This window comes from Hibiscus syriacus, unplaced genomic scaffold (assembly GCF_006381635.1).
Source record: "Hibiscus syriacus cultivar Baekdansim isolate YM2019G1 unplaced genomic scaffold, ASM638163v2 tig00110356_pilon, whole genome shotgun sequence".
Classification (NCBI taxonomy): Eukaryota; Viridiplantae; Streptophyta; class Magnoliopsida; order Malvales; family Malvaceae; genus Hibiscus; species Hibiscus syriacus.
Genome location: NW_024062700.1, coordinates 533,383 through 551,414, shown reverse-complemented (window position 1 = coordinate 551,414; position 18,032 = coordinate 533,383). Strand labels below are relative to the sequence as shown.

Here is an 18,032-nt window from a genome sequence, read left to right as displayed (position 1 = left end):
GAATAAACAAGACTGTGTTCGTGTTCATTAGTTTATTTTTAGTGTTTAATATCAAATGGTTGAGAGTTATCTTTGAACAAATACTATCTTACTTACCACAAATTAACTAAATTAAACAATCGGGAACACATCGGTCAAAATGTGGAATTAAACATTTTGCTTTCAAAGGTTCTTAAGCAGATTGAGAGGTTGTGTAATGCCTTTCTTTGGAAGGGCTCAAAGGGATCGGCTAGGGGTGCTCGGATAAGTTGGGAGAAGGTTTGTCGTCTAAAGTGTGAAGGTAGGCTTGGTTTGAAGAACTTCCGAATTTGGAATAGAGCTTGTATAATGCGGTGTTTATGGCTCGTTCTTATTAAAGCATGTTCTCTTTGGGTGGCTTGGATTGAAAGTTGCGTTTTAAGGGGATGCTCACTTTGCCAGATGCAAGGGAGGAGCAGCCATAGTTGTGCCTGGCGAAAACTTACGAAGCTGCGAGATGAGTTCATGATGGTTGGGGCTCCTGATGGTGAGTTTAAAGCTAAGAAAGTTTGGGATATCCTTCAGCATAAGCAGGTAAGGGTCCCTTGGTTTAAAATTATTTGGGGGATTATCGATTCCTCGACATTCTTTTATTGCTTGGTTAACAGTTTTGGACTAATTGGGAGGGGGGGGTCATTTTGACTTGTTCTGTGTTTTCTGTGATGGGGGGATTGAAACAAGGGACCATTTGTTTGTTGAGTGTGGGTTTTCGATGGCTGTGTGGGATTTGGTTGTGCAGGCTTGCCATACTAGCAGAACTGGTTCTAGTTGGGTGATATGGTTTTTTTGGGTACATGACAATGGCAAAGGGAAATCGTTGCGAGCTACAGTTATCCATTTAGTTTGGTGCATTTATATGTATCATATCTGACGAAAGAGAAATAGTAGGTATCATGGGGCTTCTCCGAGAATGGTTGATGAAACTGTCCGGTCGATCAAAGGCACTGTTGGTCTGAGGTTAAAAGGCTGTGTGAAGGTCTCCCCTCCCTCTGCTGGTTTTGCTGCTGAATGGGGGATAAGTTCAAAGGTAATTTGGTTTGGTGGGCTGTTATATTTGGTTTGTTGTTCCTTTGGAACACTTCAGTTATGTTGGGTTTTTTTGTCTTTCTATTTTTTGATTGGCTAGATGATATTGATGATTGTACAGGGATGGTTCTTTGGATAGAATAATATTTTCATTTATTCAAAAAACAAATGTGGAGTTATATCACTAGTCCTTAATTTCTTTAGGTTTCATAGTTTAAACTCCTTATCCTCATCAATATTTAAAACGTAAAAGAACAAGAGAAAAGGAGAATTGGATAAATGAGCTTATTTTGTTCATGCTCGTTTATGTAGCTTAATAAATAAAAATTATACGAATAATTCACGAATTGTTCATCGAACATCAAGTTCATTTACAACCTTATCTATACTTGCTATCACATGTAGCTCACATTACGCAAGGGCATTCCTTTCAAAGACATCATGATACTATGATTCTGGCTTTACCTTCTTGTTTGCGTTTGGGGGCTGATGAACAAAATGTCGTATAGCAACATGTTTTTATGGAAAATTTTATATTGTTGTTCATCAATTTTTTAAAAGCATGTGTGTGTTTATTCGGGCATTTTTTTTCTCCTTGATAAACATGAAAAGTTATTGATCAACACCAACATCATAACTCTGAAAATCATTCCATACATGTACCCTCCTCATCACCTCATCTTCTTGGATTTAGTTGTACAACACCCCCATTCTCTTACATCACCTGAAACCATTTGACCTACACCCTCATTAACTATATGATCATCTCATTCTCCTATTGTTAGTTCCTCAATTGCTCTTTTGCAGGAAAGGTTTAGACAGCTGCACAAGGATAGAGAAAAGAGAGAGGAGACTGAAAATCATTCCATACATGTACCCTCCTCATCACCTCATCTTCTTGGATTTAGTTGTACAACACCCCCATTCTCTTACATCACCTGAAACCATTTGACCTACCCTCATTACTATGATCATCTCATTCTCCTATTGTTAGTTCCTCAATTGCTCTTTTGCAGGAAAGGTTTAGACAGCTGCACAAGGATAGAGAAAAGAGAGAGGAGAAAGGAACACGGGTTACGACACTATGAGGTCGACGGCGGCCGCGAATTTATCATCGGGATTCATCACTCTCTCTTGGACTAAGCTCGCACGGTAGGTGAACAAGCTTGTGGCCTAGTCATACTTCAAACACATCAATGAAACTTGAGACGTCTCATGTTGATACTTCTCTTCATTTGTTAATGAGAGAGATCACAAATTTTAATATTCTAATTTCGATAATAAATTTAAATGATTATAGGTTTAGTTCTCATTTTTTATTTATATATTTTTATTTATTTTCATTTTTAATTTAATATGATTCACCAGTCAGATTATGAATTGAATCCAGGACGAGTGGAGCGTTATGTTATTGCACTACCCGTTGGGCCAAGTCTATCACTTGGTTAACTATTAACAATATATTTATTAAAAGTTATCTGTGGAAATTAAAGAAAACAAAAATAGGGTTGAATGGACTCGAACTTAAATATAATTATAATATTATCACTCTATTTAAAGAAAATAGTGTTGTATTTGGGAGTAAGAAAGATCCATTGTAAAGATTAAATATTTCTAGTAATTTACCAAATAGTGTTGCATTTCTAAAAGTAATATTACATTTAAACAAAATCATATTTCTAAAGATAATAATATTACATTTCCTCATCCAAAATACTTTTGATCAAATCAAAGTTGATGGAAATTTCAAATTTCAGCAGAGCAGAGGGACGCGAACCAAAACAAGACCTTTAGTAATTCAATGCACTTTAGTCCAAAAATCTTCCTGCCTTAAGTAACCAAACCAAACCCAGTAATATTACATCCTCAAAATCCATCGGGAGTTAATGTTTTACACCGGCGGAAGATGGTTACCATGCCATGTGCGAAATGTTTGCAGTCAATCTAAATGTTGTGTAAGAATGGTAAATCAATGGGCAAACTAATCATGCTTGTTTCTTGAATGGCTGGGTTATGTTATGCTTTAGCTTCCGATGTAGCATGAAGAAGCTCCTCTGGAGTTGCAGCCGGGTCTAAATCCCAACATCGATCAGGCAAATCACCGGATGCTCCTTCAAGTAACCAAGCTGGAACCTGGTGTGAAAGCCGAAACATCTCTTTCCTCGGGATCCATCTAACTGCATCCTTGTCTGTGTTTCTCTGATACACCGTCTTGAAACCAATCAATTTGATGAGGGGAGTAACCCAAACTCCAAGTTCTTCGGAGTAATCCTCAAGCACCTCCACCATCTCATATTGGTGCCTCACATCGGCCGGTGTTGACCTGTTCCAATCAGGTGACCAATTCCGATAAACAGCCCATACATCTCCTTTTTTCGGGAATATGCGAATGCAACCTCCCCTTCCAGCCTTTTGTCCTCTCAGAAGATGAGAGAAAATGTTTACTTGATCAATAATGTCGGAACTCCATGCCCTGAAGTGTCCACAAGATTTAGTAAACCCAGAGTCCACCCAATTCACTGACCCGAATTCATTATCAGTTTTGCAGTTCAGGTAAGTGATGTGAATCTTGAAAGGTTTTTCGGAGATAACCTGGCGAATCAAACAATACAAACGAGGCATTCCGTCGTCTTCGTCATAAAGGGCCCATATTTGCTTTGGTTTGAAGCATTCCTCTGATCTATCTTTGTCGAAATCATGAAAGTCGGGGTCAGGAACTGTAATTGAGACAGATGCACCTTTATTTGATTCTGATTGATAAGCAGAAACAACTAAATTTGTCCTCTTGAGACCCTTTCCAGCTGCTAGTGATTGACCATCTTCTTTAGCGCCTAATTTTACTACTGAAGCTGTAGCTGCCTCCGAAGAGAACTTAATCTCTTCCAATTTCTTCCGTATTTCAGTCCTCGACTTGTCAATTAACAATTTTCTGACATCAAATGCCGGTGTCAATAAGCACCGCCTATTATGGGGTTCACTGAGGCTGGAAAGCTTTGGATAAGGTTCATTCCCGATTCCATTTGCTAATCCTGCTTCTGAAGATTTTAATCCCTTGTCTTCAAATCCATTTCTATATTCGAGATCATTAATAACCTTCCTTTTCTTTTCAACATTACTGGGCTTAGATCCAAAAGATTCATCATAGCCATTGAACAAACTTGGAGTTGACTGAGTGGCAAAGCTTTTCGAGGGTTTTCCATTGGCACCGGATTTCACCTTCGAGCCTGCTACTCTAGCATCTCCATTGCTCTGATAAATGGCATCAGTGGAAACAGCTGATACTTTATTATGACTCACAACCGCGGTAGAAGTTCCAGAGAACGAGCTCCATTGAATGTTAGGAACATACTCGTAGCCATGGCCAGAATGATAACCTGAGACCCCATTTCCAGTAAAAAAAGTAGCATTTGTTGGGACATATGTGACCCCATTTCCATGACTTTCATATCCATTACTTGGCATATATGACCAAGGACAATACGGGAAAGAACCGTTCACAGGGGCTGATCCAGTTTCAACAGCAATGAACGTACCACGGCAGTTCTTACATGAAAGTCTCTTATTCACGTATTTCCGAAGATATTCATACTGAATTTTACAAGATGTGCATACAGTCCAAAAAGTATCAAGTCTACTTTGTGAGGTTGCATTAACACATGTTACCCCAGCAGCATATGTTGAAGTTTGAACCACTCCCGAAGGCATCTGTTTGTTTCTCTTGATATCATGCGAACTTTTCTTGATTCTATCAGACAGAAAAGTCCACGCTACGGATACGAGTTTGAATGCCCCATCGGCTCCCACACATTTATTCTTATCAGGATGGAGTAACACTGCCAACTTTCTGTACTGTTTCTTCACAGCTTCTCTATCTGTTGTAGGCTTCAACCCAAGAATTGAATAATAATCGGTTTCGCCATTACACTTAGCCTCAGAGGCAGCATGCACTTCGAATGTGGATACCATCTGTGATATACCTTCCAATCCAGGATACAGTGATTTAGCCTTTAAGGCATAGGTCTTAGCACCAGCAAAGTCTCTTTCACAAAATCGCTTCTCCGCGATCTCTTTTGCCTTAAGGGCCCTCTTTGTTCGATTCCATTCAAAAAATTTAGGCAAATTTCAAAACCAAACTCTCAAACAAAAGTTGTCATATGCCTCCCAATATGCTTAACTTTTAAGACTGAACTGACATATTCAACCATATCATCTTTTCTGCATACGGTCAACAGGAAAGCAGTTAGTTCTTTCCCAAAATCAAGCTTCGTTTTTCTAAGTAAAATACTAATACATTAATTCATGCAATTTTTAAAAACCCTTAATTAATAATAACTACTAATCCTTGGATTCAAAATAACTCTTTCTGCTGTATTTGATTTCGGAAAACCCACAGAAAGACAAGAGAAATGTGATATTTTGAGCTAAATCTATCAAAATTAACCACATCCAAGCATTATTAGGTTATAACTTATTTTAGAACCAAAAACATGTAAACCTTGCGGGTTAATTTCCTTTCTTTTCTCATCATTTCCTCAATTAAAAGAAACCCATTTGAACAAAAAAAAAAGCAGCTAAATTGCAGAACTAGAAAACCTAGATCACAGTAATTTCAAAGCTAAATGACAAAAAAGTAAACGGATCCAAGTTCAACAGATCAAAAATACTTAAATTCAAGTAGTCCGATCCATAGTTTCTACAAAATAGTCAAAGGTTTCTAAAAATTTGAAGTGTTTACAAGTAAACATTTCCCCATGAACTATACTAGGGAAGAAAATGAACTCACCTAGATTTGAGAAGTGAAGCAAGATCCAGATCGCCACGTGCCCTTTACAGCTTGCAAAAATCAAGATTTTGACCTAAGTTCTGGATCTCAGTACGGATAAAAGGGAAACAAAAAAATCAGATTTGTTTTTCTATTTTTGTGTTGAAGGGTGTACACTGAACTGAGTGAAGCAACAAATTAGGGATTCAGATAAGGGATTTTGAGAATTAAATCGGCGGCGGGGAATAGGGATTCCGTCGATCGCCGATCAGCAAAATGGGATGGGGTAGAATTAATATTATTATTAATAAAATAAAAACGATAATTTTCATGAAAAGTAAACGATGTTAATAGTATTTAATGGGTGTGTGATATTACAGTCTGTATTTTTTATATTCTTTAATATAAAATTATATTTTTATTAAAGAAAAAGACATAATTAAAGTTTTGCAATAATTGTAATTAATAATGGAAATTACTATTTATTTATATTTTCATGTAAAAAGCAATTTTAAATTTTATTAAATAAAAAATATTATTAAGTTTTGTAATAATAACAATATAAAAAATTTATTAAGAAAGTACTTGATCGTGTAAGAGATTTTTTAATTGAAATATCACTTAACAAAAATTATTTTTAGAACTAACATTCGTTTTAAATTATATTTGAATTGATAATTTTCGTGTCACTGATAATTTTCAAAGGTAAAAATATGTCACATTAGGCATACCTTTGAAAAATTGTCTTAAAGGCTGCTTATATAAATAAATATGTCACATTAAATGAATTAGCTAAAGAAAAATAAATAAATATAGAGCCTTATTTAATTTCCAATAATCGCATTATATATTAATTATATTAAGATATGACATAAATCAATTTTTAACTTCATTTTATTTATTTATTATATCAATAAAAAATTACAAGATGAAAGTAAGTAGGAAAAGGCCACGATTAATCAAACGTTGAGGGGCTTGCAAAGGAACATTAGAGACGACGGTGTGGATTCCACCGCCACCCTGCCTCCGTTGCTATTAATCCCGTCACGCCGCCGAGTCTCCCGTAGCAATCAACGCAAAAATCTGCCCTTTTTGGTCTAAACATACATAAAAGCTTACACTACAGATTTCACTAAGAAGTGTTGCATACCAAAGTTCATGATGCATTTATTCTGTTTTTAGTGATACATCTGTTGGAGTTCATCTTTGTACTTTGCCTTGATCTGCTCCCTCTTTATTTTGAGAGCAGCTGTGACCAACCCCGACTCAGGTGTCCATGGATCCGCCACCAGTTTAATCTTTGCAGGCACTTCAAATTTGTCCAGTTTTGCATCCTTTGCCACCTGCACTTGCACAAATACCTCCCATTGGTGACCACCTATAGCTATAATACCTCCTTGCTTTTCATATTCATTAAATATATCCACCCCCGACACTAATATCCGATACCCTATTATGCATAAAAACTTTGAAAATTCGATAAAAAACATACATCGAAAACTGGATAATATATGCAGGACATGTGCGCATTATTAATAACCTTGTGGTCCTGATGAGAAGATCAAATTGTGTATAATGATAAAGACTTCCTAAAAGTGTTTAATTTCTGATTTCAAACTTAGAAGGAAAATGAACCGACCTTTGAAAGGGATTTTTGGACCTCACCAACAGTCTCAGCTTTGTCACACAGTTCTGGGAAATTTTTGTACTCTATACCAGCTTCTTCAGCCCACTTCTCAAGAACCTCTCGTGACGGAACAATCAAGGCCACACAATAGCTGTGAAAGGGATCCGCATGTACCATCAAATTGTCAACATATTTGCTGGACATCAATGCTGCCTCAACCTGCAATCAGCATTTCAAAAAAATTAAGCATCCGATCCTGTATCCACAAATAAGTATTGGGATTAATTTTATAATCACCTTTCCGAGAGAGATATACTCTCCATGTTGAAGTTTAACAATGTCCTTTTTCCTATCAATAATCTCAAGGGATCCATCAGGATGAAATTGTCCGACATCTCCGGTGTAAAACCAGCGCATGCCCCTCTCATCAACCTGCAGGTTTTGTGAAAACGAATCATAGTTGGTATTAATTGATACTTGCAGACCATGAGACTTAGTTGCATGTATACGCAAAACTACTTGCCCACTACAAATACAAAGCACGAACTCCACCTTGTAAACTTCATCAGTTTTCTCAGGATTGTTGAAATAGCCAGTAGTTACACTAAATCCCCCAACAACAATCTCTCCTCGAGGCATCGGTTTGTCGGATATTGAATACCCACCTTCTTCCCAGTTAACAAGCTGCAAAAGTAATTCAATTATAAAAGTTTACATTATAAATCTAGAATAAATACCGGCATGACTCTCTAGTACTTTCATCATTTCTTTTCATTACAAAATACTCCCAAGGATTCGAGGGCTTAAGGTACAAGCAGAATGTTCTCGCAGCAATAAACACTTGTATAACACGTCTTCAGAAAACAAACAAAACTGTAAGTGAAAGCTTACTCGATTCTCTTATGTTATGTGGATACCTTAATGTAACAACAAGGAACGGGTGGACCAACTCGGCCCACAGTTGTCTCATCCCACTCGGTAAAAGCAGATCCAGCACATGTTTCTGTCAAGCCATATCCTTGAGATACGGGGGCTCTAGTGAAGAAATAAGACATGAAAATAGAATTTTACTAAGAAAACTAACATTAGATTATTTAAGCAATTTACAAGACCAAAGTCAATGTGAGAAAACTAATTTATCGATAATATTTTATGAACCAACTGGTTGGAATCAGCACCAAAAGAAATGAGAGAGACTAATTTTTATCGAACTATATGGTAAGTCAGGGGAAGAGAATAATTACCCCATGCAAATGTTGATGAAGCGTTGGGAATTTCCAGACAAAGGAGCTCCACCAGAGAGTATGAGTCGAATGTGACCTCCAAGTGCAGCACGTACCTTTTTAAAAACCATAACATCCCAAAACCATTTCTCAAGTCCCCAAGCACCAAACCAGCTTCCTTCTATAGCTTGCAGTCGCCGTTTATAAGCAATATCAAAAAGTTTCTTTGCTAATCCTCCGGTACCCTCGACCTACATAAAATAGGACCAATTAGTAAAAGGGTAGTTCATTGCTATCCCCTATATGAAACTTAACATAGCATGAATGCCTGCTTAACATGTACAAGAATTAGCAAAGAGCAAGGAATATCTAAAGGAAAAGGCAGGGTCTTCACTGAACAATAGTATAAACTATGTTTTGACCCTTCATCTTTTTCACTTGGCCCTCTATAAAATTTGTATTTTGACAATTTATTGACATTTTCAGTTTAGTCTCATTCATTATTGTCCTGTTGTTATTTTGGTGTAATTAGACCTTTTTTTGCGAGTCTTTAATTCTTATTAAATATTTTTTAATTTTTACATATGCAATATCAATTATTAATATATAATTAGATCTGGTCTATTGATATTTTAGGTCCATTGCTATTTTGAGCTCTACATATACAATATCAACCACTAGGATTGCTAAAAAAATCGACCCCTAAATACAATTCCAGCCATTTCCCCTACAAGAAAGTCAAACCAGCACGTACCTTTTTCAGAACTCCATCCCGAATACGATCCAAAATAGCAGGAACGGCTGCCATGAGAGTGGGTTTCAGTACAGAAGCATCTCCCTTGGTCCCTCTCATGATTTTACTAGAAGTATCTGTTAGTGTCAAAGCTGAACCATAGCCAATTGCAGTACCTGCACCCAGCATCACCGACTGCAGAACATACAAACCATAAGAATAATCTTGATGCCATTTATAGGAAACAAAAACTGGATATGAACCTACCTCAGCTGCCAGTTCCAAAACATGAGCTAAGGGCAAATATGCCAAGTATACATCATTTGTTCCTATTCCTCTGATAATAGTCATAACCGCTGCAGCAATGGCTACAATGTTCCCATGAGTTATCATGACACCCTAACTCATTAAAAAGTACATCAGGTTAGCCTTTATAAACAAATAACAACCAGGGAACAAGCAGTTTCTTAGTTGTACAAGACGATTTATCAGGAGAATATAATTTCTTAGTCATAATTCGAATAATGGTATGTAGACATGTAAATTATATTAGAACTGTGTTCATTTTATTCCTCTTCACTTTCAAGTAAGTCATATAAAGATATACAAACCCTATATTGTCTTTCAGCATGCAATACTATATAAGGGTAAATCCACAGATTCTGGCCATTCCAACCTAGGCCAATTAGCAAATTTGCTAGCATTGTGCTAGGTGGGTACCTAAGCTTGCACAAATAAACAAAATACTGCACATGAAAAATAAGGAACTAAATTTAGTAGTGAACCTTTGGCAGACCCGTACTGCCGCTTGTATACATTATAACAGCTACACTATCCTTAGAGGGTGGACTAGGAGGAACAGGTGCTCTTTCTCCAAGCAATTCAATTTCATGAAAAGAAGAAACATTCCAGCCATCCATGCTTCCAAGTAAACCAGAAATATTTGCATTCTCATCATCTTCGAAGTAGATGATATTTGTGATCGTTTTCAGGCTTGGATGTATTGCAACCAACTTTTTTAACAGCTTCGATTCACAGATCAAGGTTGATACCTGGGTCTGTCATAATTTTAAAACATTGAATGAGGACAAAAGAAAGACAAAAGTGGGGAAGAAGACAATATTGTAACCATATAATCACATTGTACATTCAATAAACCATTTCTGGCTGAATAATTTAGGGTCAGAAAATAAACAAACGTGATAAATTTCTCACCTCATTCAGCGAATGGATCAAGGCATCTTCACCTAGTGAAGCATAAATAGTGACAACTGTTATATTCTGCCTGAGGCAACCCTGGAAGTCAAGAAAGAAATATGCCATTGCATCAAAAACTTCAATTGGAAAAAAGTGTGAAATTGAAGGATCATAGCAATACCTGAAAGGCAATTTGCCACTCTGCTCGAGTTTCAGAAAAAATTGCAACACGAGTATCAACATTATGACCAAAATTTACAAGCCCGGATGAAAAATGGCAGGCACGTTGATAAACCTGTCCATAGGTTTGCCATTCATAATCCCCTAGGTGTAGCTTCTCAAACTTCCTTCCATCACTAGCAGTAACAAAGTCCTTCTTAATTACTTTTCTTGTTCCCAAACATGGATTTTGTGAATACTTCTTACAACATTGCTCGAAAAGTGCAGCTATTGTATTGGCCCCTTCCCAAGGAAACTGAACCAACTGAGGAATTCGAGCATTGCGCACAGCATAACCTGGTTCACCGCCCACTTCAACTGGAACTCCTCTTTTTTCCCCCTTCTTTTTTCCCATGAGAAGGGTGGAAAACAATACAGGTATAATCACAGCAATAGCAGCAGCACCCACAATCCCATATGTTCCATAGCTATTCATAAATGATGACAAATAATCTTTGTCATCTATTTTTTGTGTCAAGGATTCGGCAAGGCTTGTTGCTTCAGTATTCTCCATTCTGAATGTTTATATTAAAAGCCTATGAAATTCCCTTACAAGGCAGACCTGATAATGCCCTAAAACACAGAAAAAAAAGAGTTAAAGCAACCTGATTAACGTTCAATTACCACTGAATTAAGTTTCGCAAACATAAGATCTGCCCAACATAAAAAACCTCTTGATGTTTAACTATTCATGACTAACTTAAAGGTATACTGATCTTGACAACCTCTATAGTCCTGAACATGGAAACCATATGGCATAAGTCAAATTTCATAAACCCAAAATAAAAAGGACTGGCCAAAGGGAGAATCCTGAATCATTGATAAAAAAGACGAAGAAGACAAGAACCAGAAATAGAAGCAAGCCAACCATTTGTCTATATTGAAACAAGCGTATCTGACAGAGAATTAAGATAATAAAGCCTTGATTAAACCCCAACTTGTTATTATTTTCGAAGCAAATAAGCAAAATCAAAACCCAGATCCGGAAATCATCAAAAGAACCAGACAAAATATAAATGAAGTCGTCACCTCGATATGTCTATTAGCAAAACTTAATCAACCAAAAAGAATAACAGTAGGAACAAAATAATCTAGAAATGAGAATATACAGAGAATATTGATGAACCAAGTAAGCTGCTTCAGATTTACCTTCGACGCTACACTGGACTTGGGGAGAAGGTGTGAGAAGCATAAAGCAAGGGGAAATTGGAATGTATAAATATACCAAAATAACGTAATAAAAAATGGGGAAAAAAGGACAAGGAGAAGGATAAGTTGACGTAACCGATATTCTTCCCAAAAGGGTATTCAAGCTTGAACAAAACGACAGATTAATGCACTTTGAAGTGGTCACCCTGATTTTGCTGGATGGCAGTTTTGGAAGTAAAAAAAGAACCACCATGGGAGGAGGTACACAGCGGAGAGTTATATCACGCTTTGTATAATTTTCTTAGGAATCATGTGCCGGTCCGTGACACGTGGCATAGGTGACGACGTCTTTTAAATAGCCACGTAGCTTTTAGCTTACAAATAATGCACACATATCATATATTATGATTCACATTCACCTAATTATTAATATATTTACTCTTATTTAATTATAGGGTAAACTATGTATGTAGTATCTAAGTTATTAATTTTGGTCTGTTTTAGTATATAAGCTTTTAATTTTTTCAAAATCATACATATTTTGTAATTTTTGGTAACATGTCATTAGAAACTTAACACATAAATTATAAGTTTTTGTCTATTTTAATATTTAAACTTTTAATTTTATCCAAAATTTAACGCTAAATTTTGAATAAAACTACTAAAATGAAACAAAAATCAAACTTTAGGCATGATTTTTAAAAAGTTAAAAGTTTAGATGTTAAAACAAACTAAAATTAATAGTTTAAGTACTAAACGCATAATTTTCCCTTAATTATATTATAAAACAATTATATTAAATAATATACCCACATGTATACTGAAGTTGGCACATCCCTCAATAATTTGTAATGACTAATGAATGATATTTTCCAAAGGAATCTGAAGTCGAGTTTCAGTCTGTCCTGATCTTGTATCAAAGGTGGAGCGGTTTTCTAATAATTTTCTTTATATCAAATTTAGGTAAACTTGCCCCCACCAACTTTGTATATTTACTAAAATACCCCTTTAAATTTTATAACTAGTTTTTATATTTCAAAATTACACTTTTATTTTAATAAGATTTTATAATTATATATTATTTTTTATTATACTTTTATTTAAAATAAATTTACAAATTTCCTTTTCTTTGTCATTTTTTATTTATTATAGATTTCAAAGTATTTTCGAAAAATATTTCACCAAATATAGTTTGGGACTTTATATCTTTGAGAAGTTATTTTCTCTTGATATAATCATTAGTATATTCATGTGACTTATTAAAATTAAATTTATTATATAATAATTATATAGATTTATCTTATTAACTTACATATAGACATCATGACCTAAAATCTGACGTGATAGAAACAAATACATGCTCATTATTTTTAAAATACTTCTAAATTTAGTTTAATTTATAAAAATAAGTGAAAAATATAAATAAATTTATATACCTATTTTTTTAAATAGTGTATTAGATTTTTTATCTTTATTTTTAAATTTATAAATTCATCATTAAATATAATACCACTACTAGGAGTTAATATATAAGCAACTGAATATCATTGAAAAATAAACTTGTATATTATTCTCTTTCCTTTTTTTATTAAGCTAAAGTAATTACAAAGTAGTATATGTTTTAAATACTCTCAATCATTTAACAATAAACGCTCAATCACCCTGTTATAGTTGTTAGTGCTCGAACATATGATATCTATAAACAACAACGACTCTTTTAACCACCGATGTAAGTTGGTTCGTGCATTATCTTCTTTCCTTTAGTTTTAAACTTTTCATCATTTCCAATTCATCATTCTTCATACGATCGTTAGATATAATTTTATGTTCAAACAAACAAAACCAATTTAATATATTCATCTCAAACTAAATTATACCATCAATATTTTATTTATGTTTTTTTATTATAATTTACGTAATTTTATAAATATATTTAATTTATATCTACGAAAACAATATATTAAGTAGGGTTTAACTATTTATAAAATAAAATGGAATAAAAAAATGACGCGTCCCACGTTTCTCCGTCCTTATCGAATATGCATAACACATGTTGCTATTGGATAAGACATTACTCCATGAAATAATCATGTCGTTAATCTACTACTGTACACGACATCATAAAGTTTTAAAATGTAGTAAATAAAATACCAACCAGAGGGATAAATTATATATATTTTTAAATAAGGGATAAATTGTAATTAATCATAAAAATAAAATATAATTAATTATAAAAAACAGATAAAATTAAAAAAAAAATAAGGACTCTAATTTGATATTAGTTTATATAATTTTTAATAATCAAATGTAAGGGATAAATTATAGAGAAAATCGCCTCAGTGACCAAAAAAAAGTTATAATATACGATTTTAACCAACTTTTTTTGGATTTGTCAAAATGACCAACAAAATCGCAACGCGAAATAAAAATCGCAACGCGATCCCCAGAATCGCAAATCAGTTTCCAAAATCGCAACGCGATTCTTGAAAATCGCAATGCGATAGTACAAATTCGCATTGCGATTTTCCAAAATCGCAACGCGAATATGAAAATCGCAACGCGAACATAAATCGCAACTCGTATCCGTAAATCGCAACGTGTATCCGTAAATCGCAACGCGTATGGGTAAATCGCAATGCGTATCCGTATATCGCAACGCGTATCCGTAAATCGCAACGATAATACGTAAATCGCAACGAGAATCTGTAAATCGCAACGATAATCCGTAAATCGCAACGAGAATCTAAATCACAACACTGAAATTTTGGGTATATAAACTGAAATCAAACTAATCCCTAAATCGCAACTCATTCCATCTCCATCTATCACTCTCTCGGCGACATCCGTTCCTATATCCAACGACATCCTTCCCAATCCGGCAACAGGTTTTGTTTCGCAGCGTCTGTTTAGTAAATTAATTTACAACCATGAAATCTAATGTTGATCATGTTTGGATTTGTGTTTTGGAGGGTCATGGGATAATGTTCTGGTGTTTTAAATATATGCCTTTACCCATGAATCTTCTAAAATTGTCTTTACAAAAGTTAACTTATGAAACTCTAATGCTACGTGTTTCAAATTGAATTTAGCCCCTAAGTGGATTTAGGCTATCTTATCAGAGAAATGGTAAAGTTTATTGTTAACCGACAATGAAGATGTTGAACGATTCATTGCTTAGGGTTTCACAAGATGTGTATGTTGTTGAACCTAGAAGTAGTATGTTGGGTCAGTAGCGGGTAGTAATCAACAAAGTTTTTCAAAACCCACAACCTTTCTCTAATCCAAATCCCAATCAACTTTCAGCACCACCAAATTCCGGTTTCGTATTGACCAGTTAGACGATGATGAGACAGAAAAAATTGTGAGTAAGTCAGTATTCAAAATTTGGTCTTGGTCAATATCCAGACTTTGATATGGTCAGTACACGGATTGATGATGTTTCAGAAGAAGAAACAGACCCTGCGTGTAATGATTTTGATATTGGTCAATACCCGAATTTGATGATGAAACAGTCGTTGCCGAAGATATATTGTTGATGATAATGAGGAGGAAGTTACGACTGTGAATGAACATGTTGAACATCCATTCTGTAATTCATATAATCCTGAAGAAGAAAAAGAAGAAGAAAAAGTCCCCGAAGAAAAGAAAATGCCACGGGCGTATAACTGGAATATGCCAGAATTACTTCAGATACCGGAAGAAGAGTTGGTAAAGAAAGCAGTTGAGTTACACAAAAGTTATTCGTATCAAGAAAGATGATTGTTTTGATACAAAGGAAGACTTGAAGATAGCTTTGTATACGAAATGTGTGGATTCGTTCGTTTATTACTTGCATGCGCCCAGTTATTATAGTTGACGGAGCACATTTGAAAGGTCGATACCTTGGAGTAACTTATTAGCAGTAGCCATGGATGCTAACAATGGGATATTGCCATAGCTTACGGGGTTGGCAAATCTGAAACCTCTGATTCATGGACATGGTTTATGGGGCATCTTAGGGATTGCATAGGTCCTATTAGCAATCTGACAATCATATCCGATAGGGCAAACTCAATTGACAACGTTGTTAGAAGGTGTTTCCCAGATGCTTTTCATGGACTTTGTGGTGTTCATTTGTATAGAAATCTAAAATCAAGGTCTGCTGGTATAAAAAAACACAAATGGACATACTGGAAGGCTGTAAAAGCTTATCGGGAAGTGGATTTCAATAAGCATATAAATTGTTTAAGACGTGTTTGCCCAGTGTGCTCAACACTAGAAGATGTCGGGTTTGAAAGATGGTCAAGAGTACATCAACTTGGAGCAAGATATGGTTTCATGACGTCTAATAGTGCAGAATCAATCAACGCTCTAAGTCGTCATTCCCGGAAATTACTATGTTAATGGAGTTTTTTCGAGCCTCTATTCAGTGGTACTACAAGAAAAGAAACCATGCAGGTATTATTCTTTGAATTCGTAACTTATCATATTTATATATTTTACTAAGTATTGTTTATTAAATTTACAGGAACATTGGAACATCGTGTTACACCATGGACTGAAAAAAGATAACGAAACGTGTTGTGAAGTCAACGTCATGGAGAGTTGAACCATGTTCAAACACTTTGTTTCAAGTACTGGATAATAACTTAAATGGGCTAGTCGATCTAAATGCAAAGACGTGTAGTTGTATGAAATGGCAAACATCTGGTTATCCGTGTGGCCATGTTATAAAAGTTGCTCTTCATTTAAACCAAGATGATTCAAGCGCATACGTTATGGATTACTACTACAGAAGTTTATCGACAGACTTATGCCGAGATTGTCTACCCTATTCCACATCCTTCTAAGTGGGACATACCAGATGACTTACAAACAGTTTTGCCACCAGCCATGGACAGAAGGCTACCTGGCCGACCAAAAGTCACGATCGTATACCGTCTAAGGGTGAAGAGAAGAAGAGATCGACATGTAGTCGGTGCAAGGAAAGTGGTCATACAAGGTTGACATGTGGATCACCAGTGCCATCAAAATCATCTTTTCCTCTACCAAATATGGATCCTCATCAAAATCCAAAGCTCATATGGTGTCAAGCAAAAGGCAATCATCTTTAAAATCCCAATCACAATTGGCTTCACCTTTTGGGACTGTTAACTTAGGTGATTTTTAAATGCAAACGTTGTATTATGTGGATTTTATGTGTGAACTTTTAACATTTTCAGTTGAATTAATGACTCAGGCCAACCATTTTGACTTAACCAACTCTTGTTATTCAGTTGTTATCACTATTAGGCATGCATTTGACTATCGCAACACGGAAATTACAATCGCAACGCGAAATGAATCCCAACATGAAAATCGCAATGCGGAAATGAAAATCGCAACGAGAGAATGCGAAATGAAAAATCGCAATGCGAAATGAAATCACAACGAGAGAATCGCAATGCGAAATGAAAATCGCAATGCGAAAGAAAATCGCAACGAGAGAATCGCAATGCGAAATGAAAATCGCAATGCGAAATGAAAATCGCAAAGAGAGAATCGCAATGCGAAATGAAAATCGCAATGCGAAATGAAAATCGCAACGAGGGAATCGCAATGCGAAATTATAAACGCATTGCGATTCTCTCGTTGCGATTTTCATTTCGCATTGCGATTTTCATTTCGCATTGCGATAGTCATTTTGCCTTCAACATAAGCAGATTGAAATCAACAAAATCAACCATTACATTTCAATCAATTAAACAAGCACAAATAAGAATTATGTTCGCATCAATTACACAAATCAACTTTACAAATCATCTTTTACAAATCAATTAAACAATCAAAAAATAAGCAATAATTCTTATTTCCGATCATCTATTATTGAATCAACTTTTACAAATCAATTAAACATCAAAAAACAATCAATTAAACTATTGAATCAACTTTTGTAGCCATACATCATTTTCACGCAGTTCACTTCTGAGATTAACCTGCAGAAACCAAACATTTGCTCAAACAACACTTTCTACACATCTAAACCTACAAACAGCAAATTATTGAATTCTAGGTACTTAACCAAACATTTTCAAACCAAAAGTATATAAACTTACCAAT

The 18,032-nt window shown here is 35.2% G+C and overlaps 2 protein-coding genes across 2 annotated transcripts; both read right to left on the bottom strand.

Moving 5' to 3' along the window:
- Positions 1-2,847: 2,847 nt before the first annotated feature.
- Positions 2,848-6,103, bottom strand: LOC120120977. Its single transcript, XM_039140467.1, has 2 exons — positions 5,828-6,103; positions 2,848-5,259 (listed from the first exon to the last, which is right to left on the bottom strand). The coding sequence occupies exon 2, from the start codon at positions 5,008-5,010 to the stop codon at positions 3,061-3,063; it is 1,950 nt and encodes a 649-aa protein (XP_038996398.1). The 5' UTR covers positions 5,011-5,259; positions 5,828-6,103; the 3' UTR covers positions 2,848-3,060.
- Positions 6,104-6,901: 798 nt separating this feature from the next.
- On the bottom strand, positions 6,902-11,378 carry LOC120120976 (long chain acyl-CoA synthetase 8-like). The gene is made up of 11 exons (XM_039140466.1): positions 10,768-11,378; positions 10,605-10,685; positions 10,175-10,447; positions 9,657-9,788; positions 9,411-9,584; positions 8,678-8,907; positions 8,351-8,468; positions 7,986-8,117; positions 7,731-7,865; positions 7,446-7,652; positions 6,902-7,149 (listed from the first exon to the last, which is right to left on the bottom strand). Exons 1-11 carry the CDS (start codon positions 11,317-11,319, stop codon positions 6,985-6,987), a joined length of 2,199 nt encoding a protein of 732 aa, XP_038996397.1. The 5' UTR covers positions 11,320-11,378; the 3' UTR covers positions 6,902-6,984.
- Between the last annotated feature and the right edge of the window lie 6,654 nt (positions 11,379-18,032).